The 26,754-nt window shown below is 33.5% G+C and overlaps 3 protein-coding genes across 9 annotated transcripts; all 3 read right to left on the bottom strand.

Annotated features, from left to right (window-relative positions):
* Positions 1-4,523: 4,523 nt before the first annotated feature.
* On the bottom strand, positions 4,524-6,745 carry LOC148926880 (protein DETOXIFICATION 22-like). Of its 2 annotated transcripts, XM_089058534.1 has the most exons (7): positions 6,478-6,745; positions 5,853-6,394; positions 5,680-5,766; positions 5,302-5,597; positions 5,105-5,223; positions 4,888-4,974; positions 4,524-4,796 (listed from the first exon to the last, which is right to left on the bottom strand). In XM_089058534.1, the coding sequence occupies exons 1-7, from the start codon at positions 6,538-6,540 to the stop codon at positions 4,734-4,736; spliced, it is 1,257 nt and encodes a 418-aa protein (XP_088914660.1). In that variant the 5' UTR covers positions 6,541-6,745; the 3' UTR covers positions 4,524-4,733. The 2 variants fall into 2 exon arrangements, with proteins under 2 accessions (XP_088914660.1, XP_088914661.1); XM_089058535.1 differs by lacking the exon at positions 4,524-4,796 and having other exon boundaries at positions 4,947-4,974; positions 5,076-5,223.
* A 5,522-nt stretch (positions 6,746-12,267) lies between these two features.
* LOC125186583 (protein DETOXIFICATION 22-like) lies at positions 12,268-15,003 on the bottom strand. 6 transcript variants are annotated; one of them, XM_089058182.1, is made up of 8 exons: positions 14,858-15,003; positions 14,186-14,449; positions 13,552-14,093; positions 13,379-13,465; positions 13,001-13,296; positions 12,804-12,922; positions 12,634-12,720; positions 12,268-12,574 (listed from the first exon to the last, which is right to left on the bottom strand). In XM_089058182.1, exons 2-8 carry the CDS (start codon positions 14,426-14,428, stop codon positions 12,446-12,448), a joined length of 1,503 nt encoding a protein of 500 aa, XP_088914308.1. In that variant the 5' UTR covers positions 14,429-14,449; positions 14,858-15,003; the 3' UTR covers positions 12,268-12,445. The 6 variants fall into 6 exon arrangements, with proteins under 6 accessions (XP_088914308.1, XP_088914314.1, XP_088914310.1 ...); XM_089058188.1 differs by having other exon boundaries at positions 12,268-12,558; XM_089058184.1 differs by having other exon boundaries at positions 14,186-14,490; positions 14,858-14,986.
* A 6,599-nt stretch (positions 15,004-21,602) lies between these two features.
* On the bottom strand, positions 21,603-26,276 carry LOC125190422 (GTP-binding nuclear protein Ran-B1-like). The gene is made up of 9 exons (XM_089058151.1): positions 26,131-26,276; positions 25,952-26,021; positions 25,379-25,435; positions 25,048-25,276; positions 24,075-24,123; positions 23,875-23,966; positions 23,675-23,790; positions 23,450-23,584; positions 21,603-22,287 (listed from the first exon to the last, which is right to left on the bottom strand). The coding sequence occupies exons 1-7, from the start codon at positions 26,131-26,133 to the stop codon at positions 23,748-23,750; spliced, it is 543 nt and encodes a 180-aa protein (XP_088914277.1). The 5' UTR covers positions 26,134-26,276; the 3' UTR covers positions 21,603-22,287; positions 23,450-23,584; positions 23,675-23,747.
* Positions 26,277-26,754: the final 478 nt, after the last annotated feature.

Here is a 26,754-nt window from a genome sequence, read left to right as displayed (position 1 = left end):
TTACTTAAATAGCATCATATGCTTTTTCAAATAGATTTTACGTTGTGCTATTCTTTCATAACTTATTTTTTTCCTTAAATTTTCTGAAACATTTTGTCAATATAGTAACAATGAAATCATTCATTTAATAGTATATGAAAAAATATGTAAAAAATTAAACATTTATCTTATTCAAATTGGTTTATATAATAAAATAATATACTATTTTTTCATTATCTTTTCAATTTTTTTGTTATTTTTCTTTGCTTTAACTAAATTTAATATTTTTTATTTAATTAAGCTAGGGCGTCTAATATTTTAATATAACTATTTAGTTTTAAAATATTAAATAGATGAGTTAAGAAAATACAATTAATTTTTATTCAGATTCAAATCTATCGTTTTAAATGTTAAAAATCAAAGAAATTATTAATTTAATACAAAAATAATTGGATGAATCTACTTTTCTCATTTTAGATTATTTTAATATACCACATGTCAACTACTACTAATTGATTAATAATTAAAAGTAATAAAAATCATAAACTCTGCTAATATTATAAGATAGTGCGGAGTATTATTTGTTTAGAGTTAGGAATTCTAATATTTGCAAAAAAAAAGAGTGAGGGAATATTAAATATGTAGCTTTAAAATGTTAAATATATAAGTTAAGAACATGCGATTATTTATTGATCACTGTTAAACATAATCTTTCAAAAATTATAAATTAAAGAAATTATAATTTTGTAAAATAAAGAATTAAACTTAAAATCATAAACACTAGACTCAATTAGCATTCGTACACCATGTATCAAATTTAATTTATTGCATGTTATAGTTAAATATTTTAATATATTTAAAATATGAAATAAATGATATAAGAACATATGATTTTATCGAGGTTCAACTATAATGGTCCAAGATTTAAGAATTTAAAAAATCAAAATAAAAAAATAAAAAATTAGAACTAGAGAATTCTTAAAATCAAAACCATATACTCACTTAATTAGTAGTATTAATATATAATATAGTATTATCAAATTTTAATGTGTTGGGTGTTATATTAAAGTGAGCTAAAAAATTTATTATTTTTTAAAGATTATTGTGAATAAAAAATGATTAAAAGAATAAGTTTATCAATATTGAAGATTATAGTATTATAATTACAAAGTAATTATTTTTTGTCACATGTTATAGTAACTCTAAGTATTTACAGTTAAAAAATATTAGATAACTAATTATTTATATTTTATAGCGCTAATTATTTGTTAAAAATTATTTAAATTCACATTTATAAAGACTAATTCATTAAGAAGTGTGAAATTATTTGTTTGCTGATAAATCTTATTTTATTTGTAGACAAAATGTACACTAAATATATAAAACTAATAAAATTAATATTTAAAATTTTAAAGAAATATCTTTAAGTAAATGCATTAAAATGGGCATATATAAAAAAAGTTATCAAATCATGTTTTAAACAATTAGATAATTGCAACATGTTATTAAATGCATGCATCATCTATGCATAATCAAAATTTATATCCTTAAATAGGTGTATTTAGTAAACAAATTAATGTAGGGGTAATAAAGTACATATACAAAATATAAATTTAATTAAAAATATGATATAATATATACTTACCATTTTAAGCATTATGGCTTGGAGACATTATGTCTCCAAAACATTTTCCATTATAATAATATCCAGGGACTGATAAAATGGTGACATTATTTCAATGTTTTAATTTGTTTTTAAATAATTATCGTTTATCCTAAAAATCGGGTTTCATCCTAGTTTAGATTGATACGATACATAGATAAAAATAAAGGATTGCCGATATTGACTATTAGATTTAATTTGCATTATTTGATTCTCCAATTATTGAAAACTATATTCCCCAATTTTGTATTCGATATTCAAGTTGGATTTTTTAGTAAAAGAATTTCTCAGATTTCATAGTCTGTAATTTCTCATATTTCATTGCTTGCTAAAAAATCCTATTAATCTCGTATCATGGTTATCGGTTTATATTTGGTGTGTGATTTATGAATTGAAGCAATATCAATGGTGGAAGTGAAAATAAGAAAAGCGTTCACCTCTGTTGCCTTCTGATTACATCTCCCTGCAATTTTGAAATTTTAGGAGAAGTAGTAGACGTGTTTTGAAATTTGAACTTGGAGAAAAAATATGTTGGAATCTCAATTTGAATAGAAAACGATGACAGAATTGAACAGATGAATTTTCGACTCTATTACATAATTAATCAGTTTGACTATTTTTAAAGTTTAGAAAAAATCAACTTACTAGAAATATAATATATTCTAGAATATAAACAAACATGATGTTACAACAATAAGTTTATGTATTCAATACTAGTATCAATTAAGCATCCCTAAATAAATTCGACAGAAAGGGAGGGGTTAAGTCAAAATCTACCATCACTATTTTATTTGGAAGCTGTCACACATGGCCTGTATTATTATTAATTATTTAAATCTTAAATATTGTTACTCTCCATTATTCTTTATTAACACACATGACGCACGCAGAATCGTAGCATAAATTACCGGGAATTATCATTAGTTATTCTTTTGAAAAAGCTAAACCTAATGATTTTTGTAATTGAGAAATTAATGAAAAGAAGAAGGAAAAAGACTTCCATAACTTCTTGGTGAATAATATACTAACATCACTAAAGTCTAAATGTTTGCCACAAATATGTGTTCAATTATCAAAAGGTTAATATTTTAATTTGGAATTGAATTTAATGTATTTAATTTTCATATAAATTTAATTACACTGTATAAATATGTTTAATTGCAAATTAGAGAAAATAAGAAATACTTTTTTTTTAAAAATAGACTCATAAATAGTGGAAGAAATGAAATGATTAGGAGATAAATGGATATGAATTGCATTATAAATATAAATACTTTTTAGTTATTACCTTAAATGGTTTGTTGCGCTTCGATTTATTTTCGTGCAAGCAACTTTTTCTTTTTCTTTTTCTTTTATTTTTTATTTTTTTTATACTCTAAAAAACCTAGCCCCAATTCGTGCAAGCAACTTTCTTTCCCCTCCTTTGACTTCGTACATATTGAGTTTTTTAAATAAAAATTAATTAGCCATGCATATGAGCATTGTTGGCAAAATATACTGTTGCCTCCATCCCAGCTCTAGTGATTGATTTTTTTTTGTTGTTGTTTTGCGAAGATGGTAATATTAAATAGTTAAACTGAAGAGAAAGTAAAGTAAGAGAGAATAATATAGAAGAGAGTCATATCTACCTTATTCTCTAATTTACCGACTTTAATTATTTATTATTATTTTTTCTCAAACACGTGCCGAAAAGCCGTCAATCACTTAATAATCTAAGATGGGACAGAGTGAGTATTACTATCATATAATTTTGACTTAGGCTATAGATATATGAAATCTAGGGTTTCCAAAACCAAATCAATGAGGAGCATATATTGATTAATTTATTTGATTGTCGTGTAAATTAACTCTCCGCCTTTTGATTTTGGTACAAATTGATTTTTTAAGAAAAAATAATTGGCCATGCATCTGGGTAGGCGGAAGTCTGTTAAATTGGGTACCGGCGAATACCCCTTCAAAATCTAATACCCAATCCGAAAATAATTTTGGGTACCCACATATCCGACTCGGATATCCAGTTTCGATTTTAGATTTTTATTTTATTTTGATTTTAGAAAATTAACTACAAACTTTTCTTAGAGTAGTTCGAATTTAAGAGAAAAAACTATTAGAAATTTTAAGAAATAAAAAATTTATAAGCTATAACATCTATCATTCATCCATAATAAATATCACAATTCATACATTAACCCTAAATGTGACTTAAGAGTGAAGGATTTTGGGATGCATTTAATTGTTTAATTTTTTAAATAATAGTAGAATAAATAAATAATTTATTTAAAAAAGTTAAAAAAAATTAGATAATTCAGGTAATTTGGGTATACCCGATAATATAGACATTACTCACGGTAAAAAAAAATGATCATTTTGCTTTTCCAGTCTCCCAATTTTGATCTACTAATTGACAATTCAATTAGTTTTCATATGATTGCTATGTGAATTTAAATTAAACAAGTTTAGTCACACAATTGATTTGCGTCCAAGTATGTAATTGTGATAGAGTATTCATTTTCTCTTCAATTCCTAGTAAGCAGAGAAATAAGAATTAAAGTTGATCACTTTAATAAGAGTATTTAAATATGGAATTGTGAAATTAATTAATTCTAGTTTAAACTTGTCTTTGAGTCCACAAATTTTATGCTAAAATTTAATTATTAGTTTGCATGCTAATTTACCAAATTATAATAGGAAAAATGGTATCGAAGTTGATTTCACGTAAGTCACAATGTTAATGTTATTGTGCATGCATGAAAAGAACAGACAATTTAGATATTTCTTTTTCACGTGTTTAATTGATTACGTGCTGATTACATATGTTAGTACACTTGAATAGATATTCACACAAAGATTCCAGTAATTAAAAAAAATCACGCTCCAACCTTATCGTAGTAAATCTTCAGAGGCTCAAGGAAAGTTACCATCAGTTGAATTGTGGTGCAAAACTTGAGGGAAATTTTCTTATTTACTACAATTGCCATCGATTTAATCTCTATTTATAATTCACACATGTTCGAAGTCATTGGGTAAGTCGAATCCCTTATCTATTGGTTGAACGATAATGATCACACAAGATGGCCTTGGCTAGCTCCCATCACGGTGACGAAGTTGCATTTTGCAGAGATACGGGGGTAATCCGTTTCTGAGCAACTGATATCTGTAGAAGATAAATGATTAGTGCAAGTTGATCTAATATCATTGTCATTTAAAATGAAGAGATAATAAAATCCATTGTCGAGTACTAGTACCTGTTTATCCCAGTCTATGATGCAACTCATCCAAACAAGAATTCCAGTTTGGACAGCAGTTCCCATTATGATCCCTACCCATACACCCTACCAATTCCATTACCAAACATCCATGTTTCACCTGTTAGGTTTTGTAATGCTATACAATTGAGAACCATAGATGAGCTTAACATGAGTGCCTAGCTCACCTCAGCTCGCCTCGATTAATCGAACTCACCTCAACTTGCAGCTTCAAGACATACCCAAGAATGACTCCCAAAGGCAATCCAATCAAGTAATATGAAGCCAGGTTCACATATGCCACAATGCCTTGTTGCCCAGCTCCATTAGCCACACCTGTTCCACACAAAATTCATCTTCTTCTCATACATTTGCATATTTTAATGCTTAGACGAGAGAGTAGGCTGCTCTTGCCTGAGAGAACCGGCTGAACACTGTTCAGCAGCAGAGAAAATGCGAGCAGAGGAGACAGACGAGCAACCGCCCCAGCCACTTCCTCACTATTGGTGAACGCGTAGGCTGCATTCTCCCCATACACCAAGAAACACACAAACAACACTAGCCCAATGCTGAATGATGTCCCAACTGCCATCAAAATCGAGAACTTCACTGCCTTGGCATCCCTCCTTCCCAGCTCGTTTGACACACGAACACTCGCTGCTGCCATGAACCCAAAGGCTACCATCAGTGCCCATCCACTGATGTTAAGACTGCAACAAACAACATACAGATCTATAGCCGCTTTAACAGATCTAACAAACGAGAGCGAGAAAGAGAGACAAAGAAGAATACCAGATAGAAAGAGCATCAATTGTGACCTCTGCATTACCCATGTTTCCAGCCAGAAGAATTAGCACAGTGTTGTAGCAGAACTCTAGGCTACAAATACAGCAAGAAACACACATCGTAAAAACACCATAATCAGATAAATATCTAGCAAAAAAGGATATAAATCAAAGTCCAACCAGATCATCACACCAGATGATACAGAGAGCCTGATTGTCCGTCCAATATCCGCGAATTCCAAGGCCGTGAACCCCTTCCACGTCTCTCTACAACCACCGCCCGTGATGTACACGATCTGGCCCACATTCGGTATCACATACGACAAAACAGTAGACACCATCACACCAGTAACACCGAACCCCAACTTCACAGACAAAAGCCATGAGAAGAAGACGTGTGCTAGCAACGACAGCACTAAATAGAACGAGAGAATGAAGTTCTTGCTCTGCGACTGCAGGAACGAGTTGCCGCTATACAGAACAGCGTACAAGAACGAGATAGCAACGAACCACAGAGCCAAATCCCCTGCCACATCAGCAATCTGGTGATCCTGGCCTAATGCTTTCAAAATCGGGGCAGCAAATATAAACATTGGCGTCAAGAGGGCTGAGGCAACGAGCAATATGATGCATGATTGCTGAAGATACACGCCTAGCTTGTGATACTGTTTGGCGCCAAACGCTTGCCCACACAGCGTTCCAACCCCGTTAACCATGCCAAGCTGCAGAATCAATGTTTGTAAGAATAAACACGTGACTTTTTTCACATTTTATTGCCAAAGTTGTAAGTGTATAGATAGAGCACCTGAAAACCAAGGACAACTCGGAAGATCACGCTGAAGACAAGGGCGTATGCAGCGAGCTGCATAGAGCTGAAGTGGCCTATGAAAGCTTGGCTGATTACATGTATTCCAAATGTTGAGAATGGTATTAAGATAGCTGGAGCTGCAACAACCCACAGTTTCTTTGTCTCATTCCATATCTTATTCTTCACAAACAACCAAAGACTCTGCCTCGTGTTCTAGCAGATTTTGATGGATGCTGCCTTCCATGTGATACTGATCAAACTCTTTCTGCAAAGCATAGGTGTTTTTTGCTTTTCAAGTTAAAACTCATGATTCCACAAGCAAGTACTTATTAACAAGGAGATTCAACTTAATTTTGTGATTTCATGAAATCATACAAGATGAGCTTGCTGAAAAACACTCTTTAAAGTTATGACTGAGTTGAAATTTCACTTATTTCAAACTGTACACAACTATAGCCACAGATGATGAATCAGATTTCTGAAATTAACAACAATGTATGAAGGGAGGGCATAATTTAGAATTTTTGTTGGGATCTAGTAAGCTTAAATTAATTCTCCTATAATACATTACTTATCCCGGATTGATTTTCAAGATTGGAATACAATTTTCCATCTTTTCATTTTTCATAGAATCATAGTACTACTATACATAACAACATAAGACTTGCCAATATAGACATAAACTGATGTTGTAATGACTAAGATGAAGAAATGGGTAGAATGGTCACCTGAATTCCTTCTTATTCTTCTTCAATGTATTCTTTATGCTTTGAAAGAGACAAATACATATCTAGTTTTCTAGTACTCCTACTATTTTAATTTGAATATAAACGTGTAAAATCGTATGACTTTGGTCCCACGTGCTTTACTGAAATCACATGCTTGATAGGCATACTTCAAATAACAGTGTAGACCCAACTTCACTGCCTGTATTGATTATCGAATTATCTGTGCCTCAAGTTTTTGTGTTCACTGATAACTCTCTTATAATTTCAATATTTTAATAATGCATTTATCATATAGTACTATCTTGTTTTACAATATGGGTTTGCCTATTGTATCTGGACCTTTTTTCTTCATTTGAGGGCGAAACAGAGCTTGATGCCTGATCACGGAATAATTAATTTATTATAGATTTTACTACTTTTGTAATTATTATGATCTTGACGTCACGTGATTGATATACATACTTGAAATAACTTTTTTGATAATTATTAAGTCATAAACTTTTAATCTTTCCGTAAATTTCTTTCACTTTTGAATTTGAAATATATACTCCCTTCGCCCGCTATTAGGAGTCTCATTTGAGTTGGCATAGATTTTAAGAAATATAAAAAAAAAGTGGGCGAGAAAAGATAGTGGAATGTGAGGCCTATTTTTATATTTTAGTGTAAGTGAAATAAGTTAGTGAAAAGTGAGGTTTACCTACCATTTATAGTAAAAATGAATCGTGACTCCTATTGACGGACAAACTAAAATGGTAAATCGAAACTCCTAATGACGGACGGAGGGAGTACTACTTCTACTACTCCTAGTATACTTAGCAGTCCCATAAAATTCAAAATCTTTCTATTTGTAGTCTGAAAAATGGCCTATAAAAGCTTGGGTGATTACACTTATTCCTAATGTTGAGCATGGAATTAAGATAGCTGGACCTGCAACAACCCACAATTTCTTTGTCTCATTCCATATCTTATTCTTCAAACACAACCAAGACTCTGCCTCGTGTTCTACCAGATTTTCATGGATGCCGCCTTCCATTCGATACTGATCAAACTCTTTCTGCAAAATATAGAGTGTTCTACACATTTAAAACTCATGATTCATCAAGCAATGTTCAGTTAGGAGATTCAACTTAATTTTGTGATTTCAAATTATACACAGTATGAGCTTGTTTCCTTTTTTTCAAATTATACACTCGTAAAATAAACAGAGTTGTAATTTTCATTTATTTCCAACCGTATACACAATTAAAGCCACAGAAGATGAATCAGATTTCTAAAATTAGTAATGGCATTAAGAATCTATGAAGCAACACGAAACATCCACTAATTGTAACTGTAGATTAGATGGAGAAATTGTGAGAATGATTCACCTGATTTCTCTTTTCCTCTTGAATTCTTCAATGCATTCTTTTGCTGTTAATATACAAAATGTATGATTAGAGAGAAACAAAATCATGCTTCCAATTTTTAATGCCATGTTAAACTATTGATTAAATGATTGAGCATCCGCGCACACAGAAAATATTTTAATTAAAATGTAACTATGCGAGAGAATAATAAAACTACGTACCATAACAATGTCGACATAGAAATAATAAAGGAATAATATACTTCCTCCGTCCCTAAAAATTAGACAAACTTGTAAATGACATAGATTTTAATGTGTAATTAATAAAGAGATAGATGAGAAAAACTAAAATAGAATGGAAAAAGGGAGTGGAACGAGTGTTAGTAGATTGTGGAGTCCACATTATAAATGATGTATAATATTATTATTTGTTGAAAAACTTTTTATATTTAGACTTTGTCTAATTTTAAGAGACGAGACAGAATGATAAAACTAGTCTATTTTTTTTAGACGGAAGGAGTATTTTTTAAATTAAAAATTATTACTTTATGATCTTACTAGTTAACGGATTAATTATAAAAATAGAAATTTAATTAATAGATAAATGAACTAGCAAAGAAATTAAAAACAACACTAATAAATTAAATTAGTTATGAGAAAATACGCCAGGACTATAACTAGTTATAAGAATTAAACTAATTAAAAAACTAGAAATCCACTAAAGCAAACAAGAATTAGAAATGGACAATCCAGAAAAGCAACTACCGCTTGTTAAAACGTTGCATGATTATACTATTCTCTCATTTTCCTAAAAATATAAATACTTTTCTTTTTGGGTAGTTTCCTAAAAACAAAATTACTCTATTTTAGGAAAATTCTTTCTTTCTATGAGGTGAGACTGATCACTTTTCATCAACACATTTTTTGTTTCTATCTTTCTTAATTTACCAATTTTACTTTAAAACACATGTTATTTCAAAAATTTATATTTTGACGAAGTACTCCTACTATGTAGTTTAAGAGTCAAATAGGTGGGGGTCCAAGGAAATCCCATGCCTCCATGTAGGTCCGCCTCAATTTGTATACGCACATTGTCTTTGATGATCATATTATGCACTACAATATGCATAGTAAAATATAATTTTAGGTTTTAAACTATGCATTTTTTGACTTATATGTAACTCTAGGATTTTAATGAATTTTTTATTTTAATTAATTAAAATAAATAAATTATATGCATTCACATAGAAGAAATGGAATAAAGATGTAAATGTGGGAACCATGAATAGTCAATGGTTGATGGAAGTGATGGTGGATTATGTAGCCATGAATAATGCACTATTTATTAGTGCTAAAAATACCTGCAAGCATACAGGGTAGATCTAGTATAGCTAAAGGTCAGTACCGGGATATCGAACACAGGGAATAAGATTGCAACTGACTACCATATACTAAACATCATATACTATCTAGAGACACTGAGGTTTTGGGTTGATTTATTAAACTAGACAGAAATAAATAAACAAATAAAAAGAAGCATAAAAACATATGATACAAATCAGGCTAATGACGTAGAATTTTAGGATCCAAAACACAATCGACCTCCTTGAATTACGGTCTCTAGAGTTATTAAGTCGCTCACTTGACTAGATTAAACCCCCTCCCGAGGTGAGAAATCTGTAGATTAAGTGTAATAATTGAAGTCCCCTTCTAATTCTTAGACCTAACTCCTAAAAGATCGTTAAGACCAATGACCTCACGTGAAACCTCAACTCTCCCGAGTTCTATTGAATTAAAGTGTGAGTTATCCCTTTTCCAAGTCAACTATTTCGTCTCCCGAGTACTTTAATCAACTCTAACATGTATTCAAGAGGTAGCTAATCAATTGAACATAGAAAGCACAAGGATAAATCAAATAACTGCAAGAGCTAACAAGGAAAATCAATTTAATTCTTCACCAAAAAATCCACAAAAGTTGTTCTACTCATAGACAAGTAAAAATTACAAATAAATTACGAGACATGAAAGAAATAGATAAAACCCAAGGTTGAATCTTCAATCTTCAGTCTTCTCTTGCCTGGATCTGCAGAGCTCCGCTCTAATGGAAGGTGGAGGAATATATGAGCTCCAATGGAAGGTGGAGGAATATATGTGTGGAATGTGAGATGGAAGAAGGTGTAGAGACGGAAAAAGATTGTAGGCTCTGAGATAAAGATTATGAATTAGGTTAGAGGTATTTATAGGATGGAAAAGGTTTATTTTTGATAATTTTCGTGGCCTACAAGAAATAGGAGAGATTTGGCTTCCCAATATAATAATTTCTTTTCTTCCGTTTCCGTGAATTTCCGCCTAAATTTCCGCCAGCTTTGACTGCACTGCGCAACGTTCGTAAAATAGTCATAACTTTCTCCACAGAACTCCGATTGAGACGTGCGAGATATCCACGCGAAGCTCTTTCGAAGAGGAAGAGAATGATATGCATAAATCACTGATTGGACCCCAAATCTGATGGTAGAATGGGATCGAAGAGAGGCTGCTGCACCTTGGCCTTTTTGTACCTTTTTTTCTATCTTTTTCTATCATTTATCAACAAACACATTAAAAATACCAAATGTATAACATATACAATTTAAGAACATAATTTGCATGATTGACATTTAAAACGAATCAAATCTAACCCTTAAAAACATGCAAAATCCGTGCTCGTCAATGAACTACGAAGTGAGGGATGATTATATCGTGGATGACTTTAGACATTGAAGACTTATCCTTTTGCAAATGACTGAACAACCTAGGTCATAGGCTTCTCGAACTCCCATTAATTTCGCTGATTGCAAAAATTGCAGAATTTTTTAAAATCTTATCGTTGAATTTTTTAAGTTGGTAACAAAAGATTGAGATTCAAATATGATCTTATAATTCTTATTGGAATGATGCCTGATTAAGACATTTGGTCGGGTCGTATGAGTAATATACTCCCTCCGTTCTTCTATAGTAATAGAGTCATTTTTGTCATTTTGGTACGTTCCATAGTAATAGAGTCATTTTCATTCTTAGTAAAAGTCAACACATTTCTTCACACCTACTTTACCCTCTCTTACTTTTCTCTCTCTTCATCTCTCTATCTCTTTCATTTTTCACTTTATTCTCCCTTTACTTAGCTCACCTAATACAATTTTTCTTAATCTCCGTGCCGAAAAGAAACGCCTCCATTACTATGAAACGGAGGGAGCAACATTTAATGTTATAAAATTAAACTATATATGATTGATCTCCGTTCCAAGTATATAATTGTGGTATATTCATTTTTTCTAAGCAATTCCTTCCTACCTAATAAGCGAGAAATAATAAATTAAAGTTAATCACTTTAATACTTTAATGTGGAATTGTGAGATTAATCAATTCTAGTTTAAACTAGTCTTTGAGTCCACCAGATTTATGCTAAAATTTAATTATTAGTTTGCATGCCAATTTGCCAAATTATAATAGGAAAAATGGTAACGAAGTTAATTTCACCTAAGTCACACTATTATTGTTGATGTTATATGCATGCATGAAAAGCTATAGACAATTTAGATATTTCCTTTTTTCCACGTATTTAATTGGATACGTACTGATGATTACTTATGTTACTAGTAAACTGGAAGAGATATTAACAAATAATCCATTAACTAAAAATATCACGTTCTTACCTTATAGTAGTAAGCCTTCAGAGACTCAAGGAAATCAAACTAAATAGAGAAGTAATTGGATAGTACCGGTGGAAAGTCACCATCAGTTGAATTGTGGAGCAAAACTTAGACACATACATTGGGGGAAATTTTCTTATTTACTACAATCGCCATCGATTTTTTTTCGTGTTCCAAATCATTGGGCAAGTCTAATTCCTTATCTATTGGTGGAACGGTAATGAACACACAAGCGGGCCTTGGCTAGTTCCTATCACGGTGACGAAGTTTCGTTTTGCCGAGATATGGGGGTGATCCGTTTCTGAGCAACTGATACCTGAGTGCAAATTGATCTAATATCATTGGAGTAATTAAAAATGAAGCGATAATAAAATCCATTGTTGAGTAGTACCTGTTTATCCCAATCTGTGATGCAACTCATCCAAACAAGTGTAGCAGTTTGGACAGCAGTTCCCATTATTATCCCTACCCATACACCCTACCAAACATCCATGTTACTTAGGTTTTCTAATGCTAAACCATAGATGAGCTTACATGAATAGTTTCAGCTGTCCAACTCACCACAACTTGCAGCTTCAAGACATAGCCAAGAATGACTCCCAGAGGCAAACCAATCAAGTAATATGAAGCCAGGTTCACATATGCCACAATGCCTTGTTGCCCAGCTCCATTAGCCACACCTGTTCCACACAAAATTCATCTTCTTCTCATACATTTGCATATTTTAATGCTTAGACGAGAGAGTAGGCTGCTCTTGCCTGAGAGAACCGGCTGAACACTGTTCAGCAGCAGAGAAAATGCGAGCAGAGGAGACAGACGAGCAACCGCCCCAGCCACTTCCTCACTATTGGTGAACGCGTAGGCTGCATTCTCCCCATACACCAAGAAACACACAAACAACACTAGCCCAATGCTGAATGATGTCCCAACTGCCATCAAAATCGAGAACTTCACTGCCTTGGCATCCCTCCTTCCCAGCTCGTTTGACACACGAACACTCGCTGCTGCCATGAACCCAAAGGCTACCATCAGTGCCCATCCACTGATGTTAAGACTGCAACAAACAACATACAGATCTATAGCCGCTTTAACAGATCTAACAAACGAGAGCGAGAAAGAGAGACAAAGAAGAATACCAGATAGAAAGAGCATCAATTGTGACCTCTGCATTACCCATGTTTCCAGCCAGAAGAATTAGCACAGTGTTGTAGCAGAACTCTAGGCTACAAATACAGCAAGAAACACACATCGTAAAAACACCATAATCAGATAAATATCTAGCAAAAAAGGATATAAATCAAAGTCCAACCAGATCATCACACCAGATGATACAGAGAGCCTGATTGTCCGTCCAATATCCGCGAATTCCAAGGCCGTGAACCCCTTCCACGTCTCTCTACAACCACCGCCCGTGATGTACACGATCTGGCCCACATTCGGTATCACATACGACAAAACAGTAGACACCATCACACCAGTAACACCGAACCCCAACTTCACAGACAAAAGCCATGAGAAGAAGACGTGTGCTAGCAACGACAGCACTGCAAAGAACGAGAGAATAAAGTTCTTGCTCTGCGACTGCAGGAACGAGTTGCAGCTATACAGCACAGCGTACAAGAACGAGACAGCAACGAACCACAGAGCAAAATCCCCTGCCACATCAGCAATCTGGTGATCCTGGCCTAATGCTTTCAAAATCGGGGCAGCAAATATAAACATTGGCGTCAAGAGGGCTGAGGCAACGAGCAATATGATGCATGATTGCTGAAGATACACGCCTAGCTTGTGATACTGTTTGGCGCCAAACGCTTGCCCACACAGCGTTCCAACCCCGTTTACCATGCCAAGCTGCAGAATCAGTGTTTATAAGAAGAAACACATGATTTTTTCACACATTATCTAATTTTATTGCCAAAGTAGTGAGTGTAGAGATAGTGCACCTGCACACCAAGGACAACTCGGAAGATGACAGTGAATACGAGGGCGTATGCAGCGAGCTGCATGGAGCTGAAGTGGCCTATGAAAGCTTGGCTGATTACATGTATTCCAAATGTTGAGAATGGTATTAAGATAGCTGGACCTGCAACAACCCACAGTTTTTTGGTCTCATTCCATATCTTATTCTTCAAAACCGACGACTTCGCCTCGTGTTCTAGCAGATTTTCATGGATGCCGCCTTCCATTTGATACTGATCAAACTTTTTCTGCAAAAATAGGTGTTTTATGCTTCAATTTATGGAGTTCCCTGCTGAAAAAACACTCTTAAAATAGAGCTGAAAATTTTCACTTATTTCAAACCGTACACAACTATAGCCACAGATGATGAATCAGATTTCCAAAATTAACAACAATGTATGAAGCAACAGCAAAAGGGAGGGGAGGGCAGAATTTAGATTTTTTCTTGGGATCTAATAAGATTAAAGTAATTCTCCTCCAACATATGACGGAGTGATTTTCAAGATTAGAATATAATTTTCCATCTTTTCAGTGTTCATACAAGCATACTACTTTGTATACACTATACATAACAACATAAGACAATGGCATATAGACATTAACTGATTAACTGATGTTGTAATAGCTAAGATGAAGAATTGGTTAGAATGATTCACCTGAATTCCTTCTTATTCTTCAATGCATTCTTTATGATTTGAAAGAGACAACCTTTTTTAGTTTCATCTTAATTTGAATATGAATAAATATGGTTTATAATCGTTTGACTTTGGTCCCACGTGCTTTACTGAAATCACAGGCTCTCATAATTCATTCCTGATTTTATTTTATTTTGAGATTATGATCTGCCTATACTTCTAATAATTGTGTAGACCGTACTTCACTGCTTGTATCGATAATCGAATTATCTGTGCCACAAGTTTTTGTGTTCACTGGTACTCCCTCCGTCCCCTATTAGGAGTCACTCGGATACGGGTTTTAAGAAATGTAAAAAAAAGTTGGTTGAAAAAGTTAGTGGAACGTGGGACCCAAATTTTTATATTGGTTTTATAATAAAATGTGAGTGAGTTGAGTTAGTGGAATGTGGGACCTACTTACTATTTATGGTAAAAATGGAGTGTGACTCTTAATTGGGAACGGACCGAAATGAAAAAGTGTGACTCTTAATAGGGGACGGAGGAAGTATCTCTGTAATAATTTCAATATTTTAATAATGTATTTATCATAGTAGTAGTAATTATCTTGTTTTACAATTTGGGTTTGCCTATTGTATCTGGACTTTTTCCTTCATTTGAGGGCGAAACAGAGCTTGATGCCTTGATCACGGAATAATTAATTTATTTTAGATTTTATTACTTTTGTACTTCCTCCGTTTCTTCATACTTGAGGTAGAACTTTTCGGCACAAAGTTTTAGAAATGGATGTTGGGTGTGTTAAATAAATAGATAAAAAGGTAAGAGAGAGGAAAAGATAGAGAGAATAAAGTATAAAGTGAATAAAGTAGAGAGATCAAAGTAAGAAAGAGGAAAAATTACCATATAAGGAAATGACTCAACTATGAAGATACTTCCCGAAATGATAAAATGACTCAACTATGAAGAAACAGTGGGAGTAATTATTATGATCTTGACGTCACGTGAGTAACTTTTTGATAAACGTATGTAGGCCTGTCAAAATGGATATCGGATATTGGATACCCGCTATCCAAACCCGAAAAATCGGGTAATTGGATACCCGAAATCCGATCGGGATCGGGTATTGAGAACTTTGGATTTTCGGATATCGGGTAACCCGATACCCGATCGGTTATACCCGAATTACCCGATTTTTTTTTAAAATTAATATATATATATATATATATATATACACCCCTATATATATATATAGGGGTGTATTAAACTACTTTCACCCCTTTAGATACTATTTCCTTCTTAATATCCTCCATTGGATCATAGCAGTGGACGGTCAAGATTAGAAAATCGGATTTAATCCCGACTTGCATTATTGGGTTTATTTCGTGCATTAACAGGGTATAATAGTAATCAGATATTGGCTGGAACACGTTAGAAAACAGAAGGTCCGATAATTAAGCGGGAATTTGATAGACCTTCCAATTTATGACTCTCTCTCTCATTCAATCCCATCAAACCACGATCAAACAACTTCCTCTCATTTTCTAAAACCGTCAAACCCTAGCCGCCGCTTAAAACCCTCCCGCGACTTCGATTCTCACCGTGAAAAGCTCCGTCCGTTGACGATTCCGAGTGGCGAAGTTCCAGTTTCAGTTCGTGAGCGCCCTAGGTCCACTGTTCAAATCCTTGTTTCATCTACGGTACGCTGCTAAAGTTCCAATTTTTAGTGCGAGTTCTTTGAGAAAATGTGAAATTGTGAGTATTAGATGTTGGGTTATCCAATTTTGGAAGTTTATTGTTGGTTTATTAGTGGTATGTGTTCTGAAATTAAGTTTTTGGGATGAATTCGACCTGAAATTGGTGATTGTGTTTTTATTACACGATCCTGGAAGTAAGACGTTGGTTTTGTTGGTTCTGTAGACTAATTTGGTGCGGTTTTGCTGTAGTATCTGTTAGATTTGCGATGTCAAAGAGAGGACGGCCTTTCAAAAGCCAGCCGACGCAAACCGAAGGTGAGACTGCTGCGCCATTTTTAAGAAACTGATTGTGAGCTCTTCCTTATTTTGGTACATTATGGAACGTTTTCTATACATTTGTTGCCTTTATTTTTTGCATTACAAGTGTAGTTTCTCTCTTTATTATGATTGCCTAAGTGGTGTTCATTTTTTTGCATTAGACAGTTCAATTTCTGCATCATTTGGTTTGTCTGCACCTTTACTGATATCTGTGTTTAGTAGTAGTGAGCATTGGTTTGGAGGTGTCCACTGCTGAGTAGTGAGATTTAAGAACTAGTAGATTTGTTTTAGTCCAGTTTGATGCATTATGTACCAGTATTTGTACATTTGTAGCCTTTATTTGTGCAGTTTTTAGTTGCAAATTCCCATCAGTGAAATATGGGTGCTGCAGTATTGGACATTTTTGGTTGGAATTGTCCATTTTTCTCCTTAAATTTTGCATGACAAGTCCATTGGAACTCTGTATTGAACTTGTCTCAAGTGGTGTCAGTATTAAGTCACATTATTCTGTACACTTGTTGCATTATAATGTATAGTTGTTGCATTTTATAGTTATTTTCACTGATTTGGACTTTTGATTCCTTGCCAAAAAAATGACTGCTACATTCAGGCAGGATGGAATCATGCATTATTAGGTTAGAATTGTACATTATTGGTTTGGAATTGTCCATTATTGAGTACTGATTGTTAGGTTGATATTATGCATTAATACATGCTCTGTTAACATTATTGTAATGTCAGTTATGGACATTATACAGTTATTGTTATGCATTACTCAAATTCCATACTGTTTTTAAACATGATCAGATTTGCACATTATACAGTTAATGTTTTGCATTATTGGTATGTGCAGCATTATTTGGTTGGATCTGCACATTATACGGTTATTGTGTTGCATTCATGATATTTAGCACTGTTTTTTTCTCCAGCAAACAAGCATCCAAGGTTGGCCGTTGATGATGTAGTGGATGATGTTCTTCCACTAGCAATTGCCCAAAAATTCCGGGAAAGACCCCGATAAGAGGAAGCAGAGAGGAAAAAAAGTAGACCACCTATACAGCCGAAGCACTACAGAATTCCTCAACTGTTTGAAAGGCCTGACTCCACGGCAGAAGGAAGCCGTGCATGAACTTGGCTTTGGCGCTGTACTCCACTTCAACATCAAGGAGATCCCTGGTTACATTGCCTACTGGGTTCTCAACTCGTTAAATCTAGCTACGTGCCAGATTCCTTTGTGTGGTGGTGGGGCCTTGACGCTTGATGAGGAGGACGTCCATTTGACCCTAGGTTTTCCCAGAGGCCCCACACCAATATCAAGGCAAGATGATAAACAGACGGAGTTTCAGTTCAATACTATCTATATTACTTTTAACACTATGTTTTTTTCGGATAACTCATTTTGGTAGGGAAAAAAACGACTTGTTGCCATGTCTGTTTTGATCCATACATTGTATGTGGAAAAAAATGACTTTTAACACTATAATAGATGTAATGAACCGAGTAATGGCAATGTACTGCTTAATAATGTAAAAAAGGTTAACAAGTTAACTGGATTTTGATGTTAATGTACAACAAAGAGAATAATAATCGAATAATGGATGAAATTAATCGTATAATGGACAGAATGTGCTTAGTGATGAACTAACCCGGACATATAATCTACAACAAGTTAAGTCATTGCGTACAATAATGTACATCTTCAAGAATAATAATGTACATTAATAGTTTAATAATGCAAGGTTCTTATTAGTAATATACAAAATGTTTCTAATAATGAACTGTATTCGAATTAAGTTAACTGTTTGTAAACAATAATGTACAAGTTCGTTAATAATAATGTACATTAACGGACTAAAATAAAAATTTATTATGCATAAATTGTTGATAGTGGTAGGATGAATAACACTAAAACAACGAAATGAATAATACGACTAAACTGAAAACAAAAACTAATAATATTTTAGGTACAAAATACATCAACATATCCTCTTGCCCTTACGAAGCTCTTTCTCCTTCGCCATCTCTTTAAGATAGATAAGAGAATAGAACAGTTTCAAGATCGTAAAAAGCGAAAGCAAAATCTAGTGATTGGAACTTCTGACCAACGACGAGCTTCAATTCTGGAGAACATTCAGGTACAACCAACACTGTATAAAATCACAAAAAAAAACTGCTCAGCAAACATATGCATTACAGATCAGAACTTGTCCATTACAGAGTCGATACTAACCATTACACAGTATTACATGTACATTATGTTTATCAGATAAAACTACTCCATAGCCGAGATGATATCCAAACCCTAGAGGAATGACTGAAACTCGTGGACTTTTCCTACGGTTGTGTTACTTACTCCATACTACACCCTAGCCCCAATGATTTCTAAACCCTTAGGAAATAAATTAAACTCGGCCAAAATCTAAACGCAAAACCCTGAAATTGAATAACACAAATAAACCAAAACGCTTATAAAACCTCAATGAAATTGTGTAACACAACAAAACCATACATTCAGTCATATTCTGAAGAACATTCAGGTACAACGACCACTGTGAAAAAATCACAAAAAAATATTCTCAGCAAACATATACATTACAAAAGAGAAATCGTCCATTACTGAGTCCATAATAACCATTACACAGCACTATACGTACATTACCCTAGACGAATGACTGAAACTCGTTCACTTTGGAAACGGTTGTAGAATTCAATACGTACTACACCCTAGCCCCAGGGATTGCTAAACCCTTGGGGGATGAACGAAATGTAAGCCAAATAATCAAACATGACAAATCTGTGTTGAAACCATGAGATTGTAAATATAACCTTATTGCACGACAAATCTGTGTTGAAACCCTTGGGGGATAAACGAAATAGATGCATTACACAACATAAACCGTGCATTAAATAGTCTATAATTGCCATTATAACTAATACCTATCAGAGACCATATCAAAACCCTAGCCTAAACAGAATCTAAACCCTGTGCGAGACCAATCAACACTGATACAATTAGGAAATGGTTGTGGTAATCCTTACATATGAAACGTGGAAAAAATAATCATAGATTTCAAAACTTGGGAAAAACTATTTTGCAATTAACGAAATCTCCAACCAAACTGTTTTCAACTGCAGTATTGAGTTTAATCTAAACAAAGACTTTTCTAAAAATATTACCTTCTTCCATTGTTGAAGAATAACCTTCTTCCATTATTGAAGAACAACTTTCTTCCATTGTAGAAGAAATTACGGGGGGCACTCCGAGAAAATATAATTTAAACGAGAATTATTAAAAACTATGCAAATTTCGCCAGATATTTTAGAACAAGAAATTTCTTCAATGGAGAATGATGGGAGATTAATCGTGAAAGAGAAGAAATAATTCTGTAATCTCTTCAATAAAACCGCTGGAATATTTTGTGAAAGAGAGAATCATGGACTTTCCATAACCGATGTAAATGTGTATCCCCTAAACGCCCTTTTCTATTTTTTTAATGAATAAAAATGATTAAATCAGGCCCTATTTTCGGCCCTTAGATCTTGATAATGGATGGAGGAGATTGAGAAGGAAAAAGAACAAAAGATGGGAAAAGTATATGAATACATCCCTATATATATATATATATATATAGGTCTATGATCAATTGAGATTTTGTAGGGTAATTGAGAAATGAGATGCAATATCAGCCACTCATTTTTATTAAATGAGTGGTCCAGATTTTGCCACATAAAAAATATTTTTAGATTAATTAATTATGAAAGGGTAGAATGGTAATTTCATATTTAAATTGGATTCTTCAGCTTGTGTACTCACTCTCCTTCCCAAATACTGCCGCTGATTTCCATCCCAGCGCCGCCCCCAAAATCTCTGCCACAATCTCCGTTGGTGACAAGCTCCCCAACGCCACCCTATCCTACCTCGACGCCTCCGACGAGCTCCAGACCGTCTCAATCGCCGACCTCACCGCGAATAAGAAGGCAATTTTGGTCGCGTCCTCCGCCGCCGCCTCCTTCATCCGCGCCCTCAGCGACACCGCCATCGCCTCGCTCTCCTGCGCCACTCTCTGCCACGTCACCTTCTCCATCTCCATCCTCCTCACACACTCCTCCAGCTCCATTTTCCTCCTCCCAGCTCTCGAGATCTCGTCGTCTCTCTGCTTCAGCAGAGACTGGATCTTCGAATCGTAACTCCTCACCAGGAGCGCCGTCTGCCGCCGCTGCTCCTGTAGCGCGATTCTCAATATGTCCGTTCTGTTTCGGTTGACTAAAATTGCAATTAGTAATTACTCCGTTTTCTCTTCAATTTGAAAGCAAAAAATGGTTGATTTGATTTGTGAATTCATTTGTTAATTATGTGGACTCGATTTCTCTAAAATCGAAAGCAAATTACAATTAATTTGTGAAATATATGGATGCAGTTTTTAATTGATTGTGTTGCTGGAATTTTTGAGTTGCGTAGATAGGGTGTTTGTGATATTGCCTAAAATATTATTGTTGACATGAAAATGTTTATTTTTGGCATGAATTATATAGCTCGTTGATATAATAACGTTTGTGGTTGACATGAATTATATAGGGTGTTGGCATAAATTTTATGAAAAATGTTGTTGACATGAATTATATGTAAAACGTTGTTGTTGACATAAATAATATACGTCGTTGACATGAAAATATTTGTTGTTGACATTAATTATTTGTAAAATGTTATTGTTGACATCGTAGTTGACATAAATAAAGTTTGTTGTTAGACATCGTAGTTGACATAAATAACGTTTGTTGTTGACATTGTAGTTGACATAATGTCTCTGTAGTTGACATCGTGCGAAAATGACAATTATACCCCCTAGTTGACATAATGTCTTAGTAGTTGACATTGCGCGAAAATTGTTAATGAGTAGCTGAAAATGCATCTTAATTCTCAATTAGGCCCAAAAATCTCAACCTAACAAGACCCTATATATATATAGGGTCTTGTTAGGTTGAGATTATTTAGCTAAATTGAGAAATGAGATGCAATATGGGCCACTAATCCACAAGATTAACAAAATGTCAACAAATACCACATTATGTCAACAAGGGGTATAATTGTCTTTTCATTAAATTGTGTTTAAAATCATTTTCTAAAATCCTCTCTAAAACTCTAGTTTCAACATTCAAATCTTCAAATCTTCAACATTCAAATGTTCAAATCTTCGAATCTTCAAATCTCTTCAACATTCAAATCTTCAAATCTTGAACATTCAAATCTTCAAATCTTGAACATTCAAATCTTCAAATCTTCAAATTTTCAACATTCATATCTTCAAATCTTCAAATCTTCAACATTCAAATGTTCAAATCTTCGAATCTTCAAATCTCTTCAACATTCAAATCTTCAAATCTTCAACATTCAAATCTTCAAATCTTCGAATCTTCAACATTCAAATCTTCAAATCTTCGAATCTTCAACAGTCAACATTCAATAAAATAACACTTATAATTCACATATCAATACCGAGAATATCGAATGTCAACAACTCGTATTAAAATGTCAACAACTAACAAATAACACTTACAATTCACATATCAATACCGAGAATATCGAATGTCAACAACACGTTTTAAAATGTCAACAACTAAAAAATAACACTTATTATTCACATATCAATACCGAGAATATCGAATGTCAACAACTCGTATTAAAATGTCAACAACTAACAAATAACACTTACTATTCACATATCAATACCGAGAATATCCAATGTCAACAACTCGTATTAAAATGTCAATAACTAAAAAATAACACTTATAATTCACATATCAATACTGAAAATATCGAATGTCAATAACTCATATTAAAATGTCAACAACTAACAAATAACACTTACAATTCACATATCAATACCAAAAATATCGAATGTCAACAACTCGTATTAAAATGTCAACAACTAAAAAATAACACTTACAATTGACATATCAATACCGAGAATATCCAATGTCAACAACTAAAAAATAACACTTATAATTCACATATCAATACCGAGAATATCCAATGTCAACAACTCGTATTAAAATGTCAACAACTAAAAAATAACACTTATAATTCACATATCAACTACGATGTCAACAACAAACATTATTCATGTCAACTACGATGTCAACAGCAAACATTATTCATGTCAACTACGATGTCAACAACAAATGTTATTTATGTCAATAACAAATATTTTCATGTCAACGACCTATTTTATTTATGTCAACTATTATGTCAACAACAACATTTTACAAATTATTAATGTCAATAACAAATATTTTCATGTCAACGACCTATTTTATTTATGTCAACAACAACGTTTTACATATAATTCATGTCAACAACAATGTTTTACATATAATTTATGTCAACAACATTTTTCATAAAATTTATGCCAACGACCTATATAATTCATGTCAACAACAAACATTATTATGTCAACGAGCTATATAATTCATGTCAAAAATAAACATCTTCATGTCAACAACTTAAAATAACACTTAAAATTCACATATCAATATCGAGAATATCTAATGTCAACAACTAACAAATAACACTTAAAAAGTAAACAAGATCACTAAGAGGCCATACTTGACAGAGTGTTCATCTTTGATTTCTGAAACAATGTGCTGGATTCCTTTTGCTGGATCCTCAATTCTTTCACCCTCGATCCCATCCTTTTGAAATTTGTGGTTCTCCTTGATATTTGTTAATCTGTTCGCGAAGCTGGACACAAGAATGAGCAAAGTACAACAGTTAGTGATAGAATAGAGTAGCAAGAATAAATGAAAGGTATTGGATGATAAATGGACTCACTTAGCACAGTTATCAGTTATCTGCTTCTGTTTTCTCACTAGTTGGATCCATGCCAATTGACTGCCACCCGTCATCAATTATTATAAAACTTTGGGGGAATCCCGCCTTTCTCCAAACTGTGTTAAGAAATAGCAAAGAAAATAACATCAAGTTGTTGAAATTTCAAAGGGTCAGGCCACACTAGAATGTAACCAGGTTACCTCTCCAAACCCTGCTTCACCCCTTGGGCAGTAACATTAGTATAGAAGGCATCCCATGTACACCATCTGAACCAGTTCAACATGTCCGGCATCTGAATTGTGATACAAGCAATATTAATAGCAAGTTATCAGCTTTTGAGAATTCACTTTTCTCATGGAAAAACTAATTTGGAAATGAAATATTAGAAGAAATACTTTACCTTCTTCCTCTCACGATGACTGAAAGTCTTTAAATGCCCCTCTACAGTTCTGCATTATTTGGAAATATATCCTTAGTATTTCAGCTATGCCTAGAGCATATAGGATTATTAAATCATCTAAGAACACTATAATATTTCCTAGCCACAAACAAACCATGACATGCTCCTCTGTTTTAAAAAATTACCATCCTATTAAGAGGTTAGTATCACAACCTACAGTTTTGATCCATAAAGTGAGAAACAACATAAAAGCCTAATAAAGAGCCATGATAAATCTCATCTTAGATTTTGGTGAAAGGAACATTGATAGATCTGTTTCTAAATCTAGCAGTAAAGAAAATATTTCACTATGACCAGTTCAATCCTCAAGGACAATGTATCATCAACACCTTATCTCTCACATAAAACATAAATAAATAAACACCTGAGATCTGTAATAAGCTATAGACAGAATACAATCACTCAGATGAATTAATGATAGAAACATACTTGACTGCATTGGTAATGACATCAAATGGAACCCAGACAAAATCTCTTCCTTTATAATTCACATATCAATACCGAGAATATCGAATGTCAACATCTACAAAATAATACTTAAAATTCAAATATCAATACCGAGAATATCGAATGTCAACAACTCTACTAAAATGTCAACAACTACAAAATAACACTTAAAATTCACATATCAGTAGCGAGAATATCGAATGTCAACAACTCATATTAAAATGTCAACAACTAACAAAATAACACTTATAATTTGCACTTTCTCCCTCATCCCCCTTTCAAAGCCTGCAATAGTTTCAATACACTAGTTCAGGAAAATCATGGTACACTTTATTCAAATCTCAGTCTCCATGAGAATCTCCTCAAACCTCAACGAAATTAAGCTCAAATAATCATGAAGATTGTCACAATCACAGTGCATAACTAACTGAAATAAAAATTGAATTAGGAGCGAGTTAATACTCACAATTGATTTAGGAGCGAGTTCATATCCTCCGCATCGGCGATTTGCAAGAGATTGAGGTAGTAGACGTCGTAGCTTATCAAGAAATTGGAGCGTGTCCAATTTCTCCTGACCACCAAACTTCTCCTAAGACCACCAAACTTCTCCTGACCAGCAGTGTCCCAGCAATAAAATCTGACCTTTCCGCAGTTGGTGAAAAAATCAAGAGGATGAACTTCCACACCAATTGTAGCTGTTCAAAGCAGATCTCTTTGTCAATAAAAACACAAGGAAAGACAAAAGAGGAAAAAAGAAAATGAAATGTACTGAGACTATTGACAAAGTAAAGGCTTACGCTCATATTTCTTCTCAAATTCACCAGTCAGATGCCTCTTCACAAATGTAGTTTTCCCTGTCATAGAGTTAAAGAGATACACCATTGATTAGACTCATTCGTATGATCTTTCTTCTACTTATTGAACTAGACATGCGATACATACAAGCTAAAATTTGAAGCATCAGACATTAATAGAATTTATTTTCCCACTACAAAACTTAATTTCGAATCACATAAAAATTTTAAAAGGCTAATCATTAAGAGTATTTCTATAGAAAAAGAAAATCGCATAAAACCTAGACTAAACCCTACCATCCGAAGTCCTAAATCAAAACGAAAAAGAAAACATAAATTTACCATACACTATATATTCATAAAATAGCAATAAAACAAATAGACTTCAGAAATAATCCTAAATGTCTAACAAGTAAATCAATGCTAATTAATCTCACTACACATAGAAAAAAGGCTCAGGTTCTCCAAAAACACAATCAACACTTCAAACAATATAATCGAATCCAGATGTAAAGGTAAACACACAAAAACAAAAAAGAAAAACCTCAAATTCGAGATTTAAGTCGAATCCAATACCTGTACCACCATCGCCGACAATTACAAGCTTGAAACTTGGGTAATCCACAGTCTGCTGATTCGGCAACGCCTAAAAAATCACAACACAGCCGAATCGCAGTAATTTAGCAGAAACGCAAAATTCATCAGAACACTAAATCGAGCTCAGAATCGAAACAAGGTCAGTAGTGAGTGCTTACCATTTGATCTCTGCAGTCCTGGTAAGTGTAGAGAGAAAACGGAATCGGGGGAAGAGAGAGAGATTGGGAGAGGGTCGGAGAAGGAATTGGAGCGGAGGATTAGACGTTAGAGATTGGGTAGGGAAGACGATGGAAGGGAGGCGAAATTGGCAGATTATCAAGAAATTACCCTTATGCCCTTTCATATTAAATTAATTTAAAAATATTTATTGTGTGGCAAAATCTGGACCACTCATTTAATAGAAATGGGTGGCTGATATTGCATCTCATTTCTCAATTAGCCTAAATAATCTCAATTGATCACAACCCTCTATATATATATATATATATATATATATAACATATTTGTTCCAATTTTCTAAAAGTTAAATAATTAAATATTGAAGACAGCGAGGTGACTGTATTAATTCTAATTTTCCTAGGTACTAAGAATATTTTTACTGTACTTATTTACAAACCTAATTCTCCGCTTAATATTCTAACTGCTCATAGTTATAGGTTTTAAAATAATGTATTAATTCTATTTTTTTTTAAAATTTAAGTAAGTAAATATTAGGGTTACTGTTATTAAGTAATTAAAATAATGTATGAATTTATATTTTTAAACTTTTTGTAGTTATTTTT

The sequence above is a fragment of the Salvia hispanica genome, chromosome 5, assembly GCF_029641045.1.
Source record: "Salvia hispanica isolate PSC_SH4W2 chromosome 5, Shi_PSC_v1, whole genome shotgun sequence".
In the NCBI taxonomy this organism is placed as follows: Eukaryota; Viridiplantae; Streptophyta; class Magnoliopsida; order Lamiales; family Lamiaceae; genus Salvia; species Salvia hispanica.
This window is presented reverse-complemented; position numbering and strand designations above follow the sequence as displayed.

What these genes read in the sequence shown, in the direction of transcription:
- LOC148926880 (XM_089058534.1), bottom strand. Translation starts at nt 6,540, where the DNA reads ATGCAGCTCGCTGCATACGCCCTTGTCTTCAGCGTGATCTTCCGAGTT. An exon ending in TCATCTGGTGTGATGATCTG is followed by an intron (nt 5,767 to 5,852) that starts GTTGGACTTTGA and finishes CTGTATTTGTAG; the next exon opens with CCTAGAGTTCTGCTACAACA. An exon ending in TCTTGAAGCTGCAAGTTGAG is followed by an intron (nt 4,975 to 5,104) that starts GTGAGTTCGATT and finishes TGGAATTGGTAG; the next exon opens with GGTGTATGGGTAGGGATCAT.
- LOC125186583 (XM_089058182.1), bottom strand. Translation starts at nt 14,428, where the DNA reads ATGGAAGGCGGCATCCATGAAAATCTGCTAGAACACGAGGCGAAGTCG. An exon ending in ATTGATGCTCTTTCTATCTG is followed by an intron (nt 13,297 to 13,378) that starts GTATTCTTCTTT and finishes TGTTTGTTGCAG; the next exon opens with TCTTAACATCAGTGGATGGG. An exon ending in TCTTGAAGCTGCAAGTTGTG is followed by an intron (nt 12,721 to 12,803) that starts GTGAGTTGGACA and finishes GATGTTTGGTAG; the next exon opens with GGTGTATGGGTAGGGATAAT.
- LOC125190422 (XM_089058151.1), bottom strand. An exon ending in TGTCGGCGATGGTGGTACAG is followed by an intron (nt 25,436 to 25,951) that starts GTATTGGATTCG and finishes ACTCTATGACAG; the next exon opens with GGAAAACTACATTTGTGAAG. An exon ending in ATTTGAGAAGAAATATGAGC is followed by an intron (nt 25,277 to 25,378) that starts GTAAGCCTTTAC and finishes TGCTTTGAACAG; the next exon opens with CTACAATTGGTGTGGAAGTT.